General features: G+C 29.1%; 2 protein-coding genes across 2 annotated transcripts; one reads left to right on the top strand and one right to left on the bottom strand.

Annotated features, from left to right (window-relative positions):
• Window positions 1–1,552: 1,552 nt before the first annotated feature.
• Window positions 1,553–5,245, bottom strand: LOC124419650. Its single transcript, XM_046949914.1, has 3 exons — window positions 5,085–5,245; window positions 2,286–2,622; window positions 1,553–1,770 (listed from the first exon to the last, which is right to left on the bottom strand). The coding sequence occupies exons 2-3, from the start codon at window positions 2,467–2,469 to the stop codon at window positions 1,553–1,555; spliced, it is 402 nt and encodes a 133-aa protein (XP_046805870.1). The 5' UTR covers window positions 2,470–2,622; window positions 5,085–5,245.
• Window positions 5,246–6,477: 1,232 nt separating this feature from the next.
• LOC111680154 (DNA cross-link repair 1 protein) lies at window positions 6,478–10,795 on the top strand. Its single transcript, XM_023441781.2, has 3 exons — window positions 6,478–7,655; window positions 7,815–8,380; window positions 8,450–10,795. Exons 1-3 carry the CDS (start codon window positions 6,674–6,676, stop codon window positions 10,538–10,540), a joined length of 3,639 nt encoding a protein of 1,212 aa, XP_023297549.2. The 5' UTR covers window positions 6,478–6,673; the 3' UTR covers window positions 10,541–10,795.
• The last annotated feature ends 1,674 nt before the right edge of the window (window positions 10,796–12,469 follow it).

Here is a 12,469-nt window from a genome sequence, read left to right as displayed (position 1 = left end):
GAACTAGAACTGAACTAGAACTGAACTAGAACTGAACTAGAACTGAACTAGAACTGAACTAGAACTGAACTAGAACTAAACTAGAACTGAACTAGAACTGAACTATAAATGAACTAGAACTGATCTAGAACTGAACTAGAATGGAACTAGAACTGAACTAGAACTGAACTAGAACTGAACTAGAACTGAACTAGAACTGAACTAGAACTGAACTAGAACTGAACTAGAACTGAACTAGAACTGAACTAGAACTGAACTAGAACTGAACTAGAACTGAACTAGAACTGAACTAGAACTGAACTAGAACTGAACTAGAACTGAACTAGAACTGAACTAGAACTGAACTAGAACTGAACTAGAACTGAACTAGAACTGAACTAGAACTGAACTAGTACTGAACTAGAACTGAACTAGAACTGAACTAGAACTAAACTAGAACTGAACTAGAACTGAACTATAAATGAACTAGAACTGATCTAGAACCCGAAATAGAACTGAACTAAAAACTGAATTAAATGAAACAACATTTTCTGTAAATCCTAAAATTCCTTAACAATTTTTGTTCTTTTTTCCTGGCTACTTTAAAATTTCTAATTACTCAAAATCTTTCAAATAATACGCACAATATTTTACAACATTTATACACAAATTTATCATATATGTAATAAAAAACCATATAATTGAAATAAAAACTCTATTTATATACAAAATATTTATGTTTAAATAGTTTAAATCATAAAAATAATTTCGTTAAATAATTGATAAACAAAAGAAGAGAAAAATTTATTTATTTTATTATTGTTGAATGTATTTACCCATTTTTACGTATGGTTTCCAATTGTTCCAAAGTTAATTTCTTGGGTTTTCCATATTTATCCTTTTGCAAGCTTTTTTATTTATTAAATTTCAAGATTTCGAGTTTTCGATTTTATATTTTTTGTAATGGTGATTAATTTGTTTGGTTAATGCAATAAAATATAATAATATAAAAAAATTGATTGGTTTTGGGTGAATTATTTAGCCAAAGTAGAAAAGATTATGATTTTTATACGTTTATAATAAATAAATAAATACATGGATTAATTTGAAATAAAAACAAAATAAACTTAAATATTATACACAAATTATGAGAAATGGTTAAATAAAAGCTAAAAATGTATAATAGTTTTATCTAGACATGCAGCAGGTGAACAAAACAAATAAATGAATCCGAAAAATATTGTATGAAGTGAACAATTCAATTAATAATGAATAAAAATTAAGCAATTTGTTAAATAACAAATAAATATGAAAACACTTGTTTGTGTTTATAAAATAAGAAATAAATCATAAAAAATAAAGAAAAACAATTCCAAAATATGTAAAACAAATTTGAATTAAACAAATTTTTAATGTTTAAAATGACTTTAGGAAAAATTAGCTTTTATTACGCAGAAAATATCATAAATAAATAAAATAAAAATAATAGCAAAATAATATTAATCAAAATAAATAAATTTAAGGAATTTCTTTTAAATGCTTAATAAAAAAACATTTTGATATAAAAATAAACTTACCCATTTTCACGCAACGATTTCAATTGGGAATTCGTAAGACGTCGTGGATCGCCTGTACCATCTGAGGCCACGGCATCAAGCTCATCAAAGGGTGGTGCTATGAATAAATCCCTCAAATTAATGGGTCTAGGTTTACGATTGCCTACCGTATTAGAGCCATTATTGCCAGAACTGCTTAGGGTTAAAGCAGCGACCGAAAGGGGTTGAGGAAGAACTAAAAATTATGATATAATGAATATCATTAAATAAATTAAATAATTATATAGTTCAGTTCTAGTTCAGTTCTAGTTCCGTTCTAGTTCAGTTCTAGTTCAGTTCTAGTTCAGTTCTAGTTCAGTTCTAGTTCAGTTCTAGTTCAGTTCTAGTTCAGTTCTAGTTCAGTTCTAGTTCAGTTCTAGTTCAGTTCTAGTTCAGTTCTAGTTCAGTTCTAGTTCAGTTCTAGTTCAGTTCTAGTTCAGTTCTAGTTCAGTTCTAGTTCAGTTCTAGTTCAGTTCTAGTTCAGTTCTAGTTCAGTTCTAGTTCAGTTCTAGTTCAGTTCTAGTTCAGTTCTAGTTCAGTTCTAGTTCAGTTCTAGTTCAATTCTAGTTCAGTTCAGTTCGAGTTCAGTTCTAGTTCAGTTCTAGTTTAGTTCTAGTTTAGTTCTAGTTTAGTTCTAGTTTAGTTCTAGTTTAGTTCTAGTTCTAGTTCAGTTCTAGTTCAGGTTCAGTTTTATTTTTTAAAAAAACTTACCAATGGGAAATGTTTTCCAATGATATAGGAACTGTTCAGCAACAGTTTTTATTTGCTGTACCAGTTGCTCAACCTCAGCTGGTGCTCCAACCAGATTTACAGTGAATTGTACTGGTTCACGTTCTGGTCCAGCCAGTGTTAATGGACGCAATTGTTGAGCTGATGTACTGGTAGCTAAAGGCATTTTTCTTAGTACACTGCGATATTGAAAAATATTTTAATTTAACTATTTTTTTGCTTTTTCCAAAAAGAATAGAGCGTTTTTAAATCGTTTTTGCCATTTTTATTTGTTTTCTTTGAAGAAATTAATTTGATTTTGTAACTAAAATCTGAAAATCTGTACAAAAAAATGGATATAAATATTTAATTGATAATTTGTATTATATTTTTTTTAACTTTTTTTAAACCTAACGTATGTTATAATAAATAAATAAGAAATTTCCAGAATATTAGAATTGCTCATTTTCTCTCTCTAATTGATCTTGTTTTTATGATTCAAATCAATTTTTTTAATAGATAGTTTTATCTGGTAAACATGTTTTTTTTTTCATCAATACCTCAAACACATAAAAATCTCCTCTAAATTATACACTAGATTTTCTTATTTCAAATTATAATTAAACAAATAAATGTTAATGTTTAAGTCTGAAATTTTCCTCAAATTTTATTGTTGTTATTGTTGTTGTTAGCATAATAAAATATTTTCCTAAAAATATTTGCATGATATCATTCATATTGTAGCAAGACTCAAAACAAAAGAACTATTATAATTAATTAATGGAACAATTAACTAAAGGAAAAATAAAAAAAATACAAAACGGGAACGAAATTATTGTCGGTTAATTCATATTAAGTGATACCCTACAGGTTTTGAACTAGATCTGATCTTGAACAGAGCTAAAACAAGAACTAAAATAGAACGGAACTATATCTGACTTAAACAAGTACTGAACTAGTACTGCACTAGAACTAAACTAGAAAATAACTATGCACATAGAACTGTTACAAACATCTGGATAAAAAGAAAAAACATACACATCTAACTATTTTGATGTAGGACACACAAAATCTAAACAAAAGCAATTATATTTGCTAAAAAAAATATGAACAATTTGTACATAGATTTAGTGCTTAAATAAAATTACTACAAGATTCATATTGAAAAAATACAACAATTAATTGATGGATGAATGAAAACAGGACAATAATCACAAGAAAACAAAATTATTTTCATTTGACAAACTTTGTTCTTTCTCTCACTCACTAGCAAAAACCAGGGATGGCAAATAGAATTTTCAAATTGTACAGAACAGTATTAAAAAGGTATAATTTTTAAATCGAATTGATTTGTTGTAGGGTTCTATAAATCAACTTTCGAATAATCGAACAATCGACTTTTTGTCGAAAAAAGTCGAAAAGTCGAAGTCGATTATTTTGTTCCAAAAAAGTCGATATCTCGACTATCGTCTTTGAAAAAAGTCGACTTTGTGAATAAGTCGAAAAAAGCCGAAAAGTCTGAAAGTCGATAAGTCGAAAAAAGTCGAAAAGTCGGAAAAAGTCGAAAGTCGAAAAAGTCGAAAAAAGTCGGAAAATCGAAAATTGAAACAAGTCAAAAATTTTAAAAAAGTGGAAAAACGTCAAGAACTCTAAAATAGTCGGAAAACTCGAAAAAAGTAAAAAAAAAAATAGTCGGAAAAAAGTCGAAAAAGTCAAAAATTCGGAAAAAGTCGAAAAGTCGACTATTTATAAAATACTTATAGTCTAAATGTCGACTTTTATTTAAATGAAAAAAGTCGAAAAGTTGAAAAATCGACTTTTCATAAAATGCAAAAAATCGAAAACTCGAAAAGTCGACTTTTAACTAAATGAAAATAGTCGAAAAGTCAACTTTTCGTTTCAACTTTGTTGTTGTACGAATGAAAAGAACCTCTTACGCAAGATTAAAAGTATCCTAGTGTGGACTGGCAGTCATTAGACATGTCAATGAATAAGATCAATAAACTGGTTCTTAGACTAGTCAATATATATAGTCTATTGTCTCTGTAAGAGCTAGAGAATAGAGTAATCTATAAACTATACAATAGACTAGTGAATAGAATAAAGAAGCGATATGCCATTGAACTTTTTAAGATCGAATTGTACCAAAAAGAAGTACAATCGTATACATTTTTTCAATCCTGACAATAACATAATTAGACAAAAAACAACAACAATAAAATTATATATAGAAAAGAGGTTTCCCGAAATTGGTACAATTGTACATTCGGAATTCATATTAACTTCTGATCTTTAAACTAGTCTATTAGCTAATCCGTAGATAAGTCTATTTTCTAGAATAAAGACTAGTCTATGGAACAGTCTATTGACTTGTTTAATCTTAGTGCTAATACATATGATATATTTTATGTAAAAACTTTGCAGATATTAAAAATAATATTTTGTGTAATGAAAATCAAGAAAGTAGAATTTTTAATGTAGTTTAATACAATTGGAGAATTCTATTTGCCATCCCTGACAAAGAATCAATGAATGAAGTAATACAAGAAGAGAAGTCAAGAGTAAATGATAAAGCAATGAGATGAAAAAAAAACAAGAAATACACAACTATTTTTGTGTTAAACTTTTTTCCAGTCTTCTATTTCAAACATTATTTTTTACACACAAACTCACACAATTATTAATGAATTAAATGAAAATCTCTTTTAATTAATAAACTACTTGCATATTTAACATGTTTTTTTTCACTTTAATAATATTATTTTTTCACAATAATTCTTCTTTTTTACTTTTCTATACTACCTTTTCTTTTCTAGTTACACTCAAAAATTGTATTATAGATTTTTTCCATTTTTTATGTTAAGAGATGAGGTCTGATTCTGTTAAATGTCTCAAATTAACATATTTTCAGAGTTTATTTTGATATTTTTCTAATAAAAACTTTACAGTATACATTTTTTAACATATTTTTATAATTTTAAACATATTATTTTGATTTTTAAATAAATTTTTTTCAAAATTTCTTAGTGACTGTGTGAGACTTTTTAATGCTATTTTTATGAAAAATTGTACAAAACTGTGTTAAATGAAAAACTTGGTTGAATAATTGAGTACTGGGGCGGTGTTGCCATTGCAGTGAAGTTTAAAAATGTATATTTTCGAAGAAAACAAGGTAACTCCGTTTTCTTTCAATTGAAAGTAGGGTTCTACAGTTGAAACGAAAAGTTTACTTTTCGACTTTTTTCATTTAGTTAAAAGTCGACTTTTTGCATTTTATGAAAAGTCGATTTTTCAACTTTTCGACTTTTTTCATTTAAGTAAAAGTCGACTTTTAGACTTTTCGACTATAAGTATTTTATAAATAGTCGACTTTTCGACTTTTTTCGACTTTTCTTCGACTTTTTCAACTTTTTTCGACTTTTTCCGTCTTATTTCGACTTTTCGATTTTTTCGACTTTTTGACTATTTTCGACTTCTTTCTACTTTTTTCCGACCATTTTTTGACTTTTTTCGAGTTTTTCCGACTATTTTAGGGCTTTTGACTTTTTTTCCACTTTTTTAAAATTTTTGACTTGTTTCTACAATTTTCGATTTTTCGACTTTTTCCGACTTTTCGACTTTTTCCGACTTTTCGACTTATTTCGAATTTTTACGACTTTTCGACTTTTTTCGACTTTCCTCGACTTTTTTCGACTTATCGACTTTTGACTTTTTTCCACTTTTTTAAAATTTTTGACTTGTTTCTACAATTTACGATTTTTCGACTTTTTCCGACTTTTCGACTTATTTCGAATTTTTACGACTTTTCGACTTTTTTCGACTTTATACGACTTTTTTCGACTTATCGACTTTTTTCGACTTTCAGGCTTTTCGGCTTTTTTCGACTTTTATTCACAAAGTCGACTTTTCGACTTTTTTTCACAGACGATAGTCGATTTATCGACTTTTTTGGAAGAAAATAGTCGACTTCGACTTTTTTCGACAAAACGTCGATTGTTCGATTATTCGAAAGACGATTTATAGAACCCTAATTGAAAGTTTTTCGACGTAAATATAAAGATACAGGCCGATGGAAATGATTAACGGCGGTTGATTCTAAAAAGTAGTGACGTCTAAACTGTCAACTGTTGCTGTTGAAAAAAATATAATTCAGATAGAAATTTTATTAGAAATAATAAATATAATTTTAACAAAATTGTGTTGTTTATTATTAATTTATGGTATGATAAGCATATACATGTCGAAAAAAGCACTTAATCTATACTACTTCAATTTACAAATGAGCAATACAAAAAAGCCGCTAAATTGTTGTTTCAATTTACTTTGACAGTTCACTAAATGTAAACAAAAAAAAAACTATTGGCGAAATTCTTAAAATAAAAAAACTTAAAATGTTACCAACAGGTAAAATAAAAATACGTAATCTTAAGGAGTTGCAAGACGACAATATGACCTCACCCAAAAATTGCCTAACTCCTTTAAGAAAGCGCAAAAATCCAAAATCGGCCACAAAAAGTAAACACTTAAACATGATTGATCATAGTCATAATGATGCTGTCGAGAGCACAACAGTAAATTCTAACGCAACACTGACGAAAACAGCAATAAAAAAACTATCGAAAACTGCCATAAAAGAAACCCCCTCTAATCAGAAACGTATTGATTCATATTTTACATCCTGCCCGAAAACTTACGAAATAAAATTGCCCAAAAAAGAGCCGCTCACACCGTTTGATAAAACAAATTTAAAAATAACTGCAAAGAAAACTAATAACAAAACTGCCGGAAAAACAAGAAAATCACCTAAACGCCCAAAAACCGGACGCAAACGTTTATTTAGCGAAAGCAGAGAACCTAAAAATGAGAGTATGTCGGAACTAAGTTCATTAAGGGGAAGCACAAAAGTGCAAACCGAATGTATAACCATCGTCGATTCGGATAGTGATGTTGATGAAACAAATGTAAACAATTCTAATCTAACTAAAGAAAACAGACCTCCAGTTACACAAGCAACTATAGCGGATAACCCAGTTTCAGATGTAACAATTGCTGCTGATAATACTTCAAACTCTCAAGAATTTACATCTTGTACTACAAATTCTTCTTTAGATTTTGGCTTAAGAATGTCACATACGAGCCGTGGAAAATCTACCTCTAACAAAAGCACCACTAGTGCCGCCAGTTTCTCCAGACGCAAACCAAAACCCTGTCCTCCCTACAAAATCATAGAAAATACCACATTTGCTGTGGATGCCTTTCAATATGGTTACATCGAAAATGTAACGCATTATTTTCTTACACATTTTCATGCAGATCATTATATTGGATTGACAAAATCTTTTGCCATGCCCCTATTTATGAGTCCGATAACGGGTGAGTATTATGCAAATTGTAGATAAGAACTTAATTGTACTTAAAGTGAAGTATTTTAAATACCAATCCTATCAGCAAAATGACCAGTATAATTTAAGAAATGTGTATTAGAAAAATGAACTAATACAACTAAAAATATAAATTTCCTATTCTTTCCAGCTCGTCTTTTACGTACTTTTATACCCATCGAAGAGCAATATATCCATGTGCTGGAATTAAATGATCCCTATACTATAAATGACATTGAAATAACTGCTCTTGATGCCAATCATTGTCCTGGTTCTATTTTAATAGTTTTTAAATTCCTAGATACCGGCAAATGTATACTACATACTGGTGATTTTCGGGCTTGGTCTGGCATGGAATCTGAGCCTATATTTTGGAATAATCCCATAAATACCATTTACTTGGATACCACATATATATCCAATAAATATGACTTCTGTACACAGTCAGAATCTATAGATAAAGCTGAGCAAATAATAAAGGAGTTTAAGAAAAAACATAATGGTAAACGTATACTCTATATATGCGGTTCATATATTGTGGGCAAAGAGAAATTCTGGTCACAACTGGCAGAAAAATTTCAGTTAAAAGTATGGGCTGAAGGTAATCGTTATAAAGCCCTCAGGGCCATGGAAGAAGAACAGTTTAATAACTTACTAGTAGAGGATGCCAAGCAAGCCAATATGCATGTTATAGCCATGGGAAAGGTAACTTATTTGGTAAGTTTTATAGTTGTTGAAAACAAAGATAATTTTGGAAGAATTTTTAAACCTTTTTTTATTTTAAAGGAATTGGTGGATTATTTCAAATCATATGAAGAACAATACGATATACTACTCGCCATACGACCCAGTGGTTGGGAAAAGAATACTAAACCTCGTTATAGTATAAAAATCAATATAGTAGGCATTGAATATTCCGAACATTCTAGTTATGCGGAACTGCGACGTTTTGTTAAGTTTCTAAAACCCGAAAATGTTATAAGTACCGTGCCTACCGGCAAGGATCTTATGAAGACAGCTATGGTACCATTAAACTGGTATAAATACAAAGAATTGAAGAATAAGAGCAGTTATCAGCCCACAATTGATAGTTATGTGCAAAAGAATAATGTACAAAGTATACGGCCACCTAATAGTCATAAGGGTGGAGTGGAATATTTTGTTTCACCTCTAAAGCCGCTTACAAACAAACAGCATGAAGTTAATAATAATAATTTAATAACTGAAAAGGCAATTTCTTTGGTTTCTACTAATGCAAACGATATCGAAGAACCATGTGATGTCCATAACTCCACAACAAATCGAGAAAATTCGAATAATTTTGCAGACCAAACACCTGCCATTAGTAAAAGTACATCTTCAAAAATGACATACAATTCATCGGAGTATTTTGAAACACCTGATGAGATTATTGTAGCTAAAAGATTGCAGAAAAAGGAAAAAGCCGAGGAAAAAGAAACAAAACATAAAAGTGGTAAGACACCAGTTTATAAAACACGAAAATTGCAACCTACTCAAAAAGAACTTAAAGAGAAAGATACCAATATTAGAGAGGATAATATAACAAATAATTATTCACCAGATTGTTTCATGAGTCGTTTTTTGAAAGACGTAATGAAGCAACAATTACCAAATACAAATAATTCAAATAACAAGGATAAGAAAACAAATGGCAGTTTGATGTTAAATCCACCACAAAGTGAAGAAAATGACATTCAGCCAATAACATCAAACGGACAAAGAAATTCCCAAACTTCTGCTAATAAAACAGCACAAGAAGATCAGCAAATTGATGACAATAATATAATACGAAAACGAAACCTTAAAGCGAAAGTTCTTTCAGCAACTTCTTCATCTGACCAACAAAATAAGCCTAAACAAAAGCCTCAAAAAAAGAAAATGTTGAAAAAAAAATCAACACAAAAAACTCCTTCCAAACTTAATAAATCAAAAGATTACCCAATAATTAAATCAAGCTCCAGTATAATTTCAATAGATTCTTTAAGCGAAGATGAATTGCAATCTACACAATTAAAAACTGTTCCGAAAACTGAAATTCCAGATCTGCAAAATAGTAATGATGACACAAAGACTACAATATTTCCATTAATAGAAGAATTGTCAAATAGAAACAGTGAATTGCAAGAAGATTTTCAAATGGAAGAACATTTTCCAGGCACAAATCAAAAGCAACCAGAAACAGAAGCTGCATTTAACATAGATATTTACACAGATGGACAAACAGCAAACACAGCTCAACAGCAAGAATATTCGTTAGAAAATCAATTTGAAATTTCACAAAATTCTAGATCTAGAATAAAAAGTACCTCGAGCAAAGCTACTTCAACGGAAACATATACCAGGGAAGATAAAGAATTTGAAGAGAAATTACTAAAAATATCACAAAAAACTAAACAAAATAATCAACAAAAATCTTATAAAACCTCTACAAAACATCTAAATAAAAGAGCAGAAAATCCCATTTACAAATCCACCACCTCTATAGAATCTTTAATAACAGATGAAGAATTGCAAACCATAAAAATTTTAACGCCATTAATAACCAACGAAACAAGCAGTGAAAAAAGTTCAATTGAATTGGGCGATGTAAGCAAAACAAAGCGTTTAAAACGAACCATAAGCTCTCAGTCAAACGCCTCAACGCCTTTTAAAAAGTCACACACTAGTGACAGTCTTAATACCGCTGGCCTTTTAAATAAAATACTAGAAACAAATGAAGATCTTGAAATAGATAGATTTAATTGTTCACAATTGGCTGGTCAAATTGTGAATCATATCAATCAACATAATCCGGATAATAGTAAGGATCATATACCGTCTGAGTTGCTATCAGATGCCGATGAAGACTGGATATGAAATTATAAAAATTATAAAGAGAACGAACTCATTTAAACTGTGATCAGTGATTCTACCTAAAAATATTTTCAGTTTCATTGTTAAAGTGCATTGTCAAAAAAAACTGTTGCTTTTTGTCGATCATTTTCCAATAATTTTAAGTTAAATCTCAAAAACGGTTAGAACTATATTTTATTGTTTATGTTTGTGTATTAGTATAAGATCTCTTTTCTAAAAACTTTTTATATGTATTATATAAATATTATTTGATATGAATTAAATTTTTAATAATTTTATGGGGTTGTCTGTTTATTTAAAGACTGGCCCTATTATACAAGCATTTCGATTTTTGTACTCAATAAATTGAATGTTAGGAGCTTTTTTTTAATCAATCTCCCATAAGGAATGTACATGTTTGTATCTTGAACGCAGCAAAACTTGTTGTGGCTACAAAACTGCATGGTCAATTTTTTCTAAGATCGCAATAAATTATACGTGTTTGTGTGTTGAACACAGCAAATGATTCATATAATGTTATACTGCGCCATCTATGTTTCATTCTAAATTAAATGTACTCTTATCAAAAACACTTTTTATTTGTTTAATTTTATACTGACCACCAGATGATGCAGTTTGTGACATTTATATTGAGTTTTTGACAACTAAAATCGTTAAAGAAATCAGCACCAAATTCAAATTTAGAGTAGAAATACAATCTTGCGACTGAGAAGACGTTTATTTATATTGAGTTTTTTTTCAACTTACAGCTAGATTACAATTGGAACTACAACCGCTGTTGTCCATGAAATTTCATTTGTATTTCATCTCCATTTTCTCTTGAATCCAGAAAACACAACAGCGGGTTTGTAATAGGGTTCTACAGTTGAAACGTCGACTTTTATACTTTTTGCATTTTATGAAAATTCGATTTTTCGACTTTTCTACTTTATTAAATTAATTTAATTAAAAGTCGACTTTTCGACTATTTTTGACTTTTTCTACTATTTTCGAGTTTTCGACTTAGTCGAAAAGTTAGTTTTCGCATTTTTCCGACTTTTTACTAGGGTTCTATAGTTGAAACGCAAAGTTGACTTTTCGACTTTTTGCATTTAAGTAAAAGTTGACTTTTTCAGTTAGTTAAAAGTCGAATTTTAGACATTAAGTATTTTGTAAAATAGTCGACTTTTAGTATTTTTTTTTTTTTTTTTTTTTTATTGAATTCATTAGTAATCAAAAAAAAGCCTTGTTTGGCCTATAAATTACATAGATGTCTTATAGAGTAGGTGTAAATAAATTTTATAAATATATATTATTTTTTTTTATTTAAACTTATAACTAATTCTAATTGCACGAATATGTATATAAAGATTTAAAATAATAATATGTAAAGTCCATAGTAGCCAAATTTATGATGTTTATTATACATGATTCTTAAATAGTTCTTGAAAGTTGTGTAAGTTTTGTGAAAAATTGCGAGCATCATAAGGAATAATATTATTCCATAGCCTACATATTCTGGCAGAAAATGACCGGTGCATATAAAGAGTATTGATTCTGGGACATATTATTGCAGATGTTCGTGTTGAATGAGAAAAAGAAACAAGATCTTGTAGATATTGAGGACTTCCATTTTTTTTTATTTTGTAAAACAGAGTAATTAATCTAAAATCTATAAAGTCCCTAAAATCTAACCCAAGAAAGTCTCTAGTTTCAGCTGACACATGTGCTCTAAAATCTAACTTATAGACAAATCGTATAACTCTGTTAAAGGATTTTCTCAATTTAATAATATTTCCTGCTGATGTGGATGAGTATATCTCCATACCATACATAAATATAGGCATTATCAGAGTTTTAGCAATTAGTTTCCTAATTTGAAAGGGAAAAAAATATCCAAGTGTATTTATTTTCTTAAGAGTCATCGATACTTTAGAAATAATATTATGTATA

The sequence above is a fragment of the Lucilia cuprina genome, chromosome 4 (assembly GCF_022045245.1).
Source record: "Lucilia cuprina isolate Lc7/37 chromosome 4, ASM2204524v1, whole genome shotgun sequence".
Taxonomy (NCBI): Eukaryota; Metazoa; Arthropoda; class Insecta; order Diptera; family Calliphoridae; genus Lucilia; species Lucilia cuprina.
Note: the sequence above shows the minus strand (reverse complement) of the source record. Positions and strands in the feature narration are given on the sequence as shown.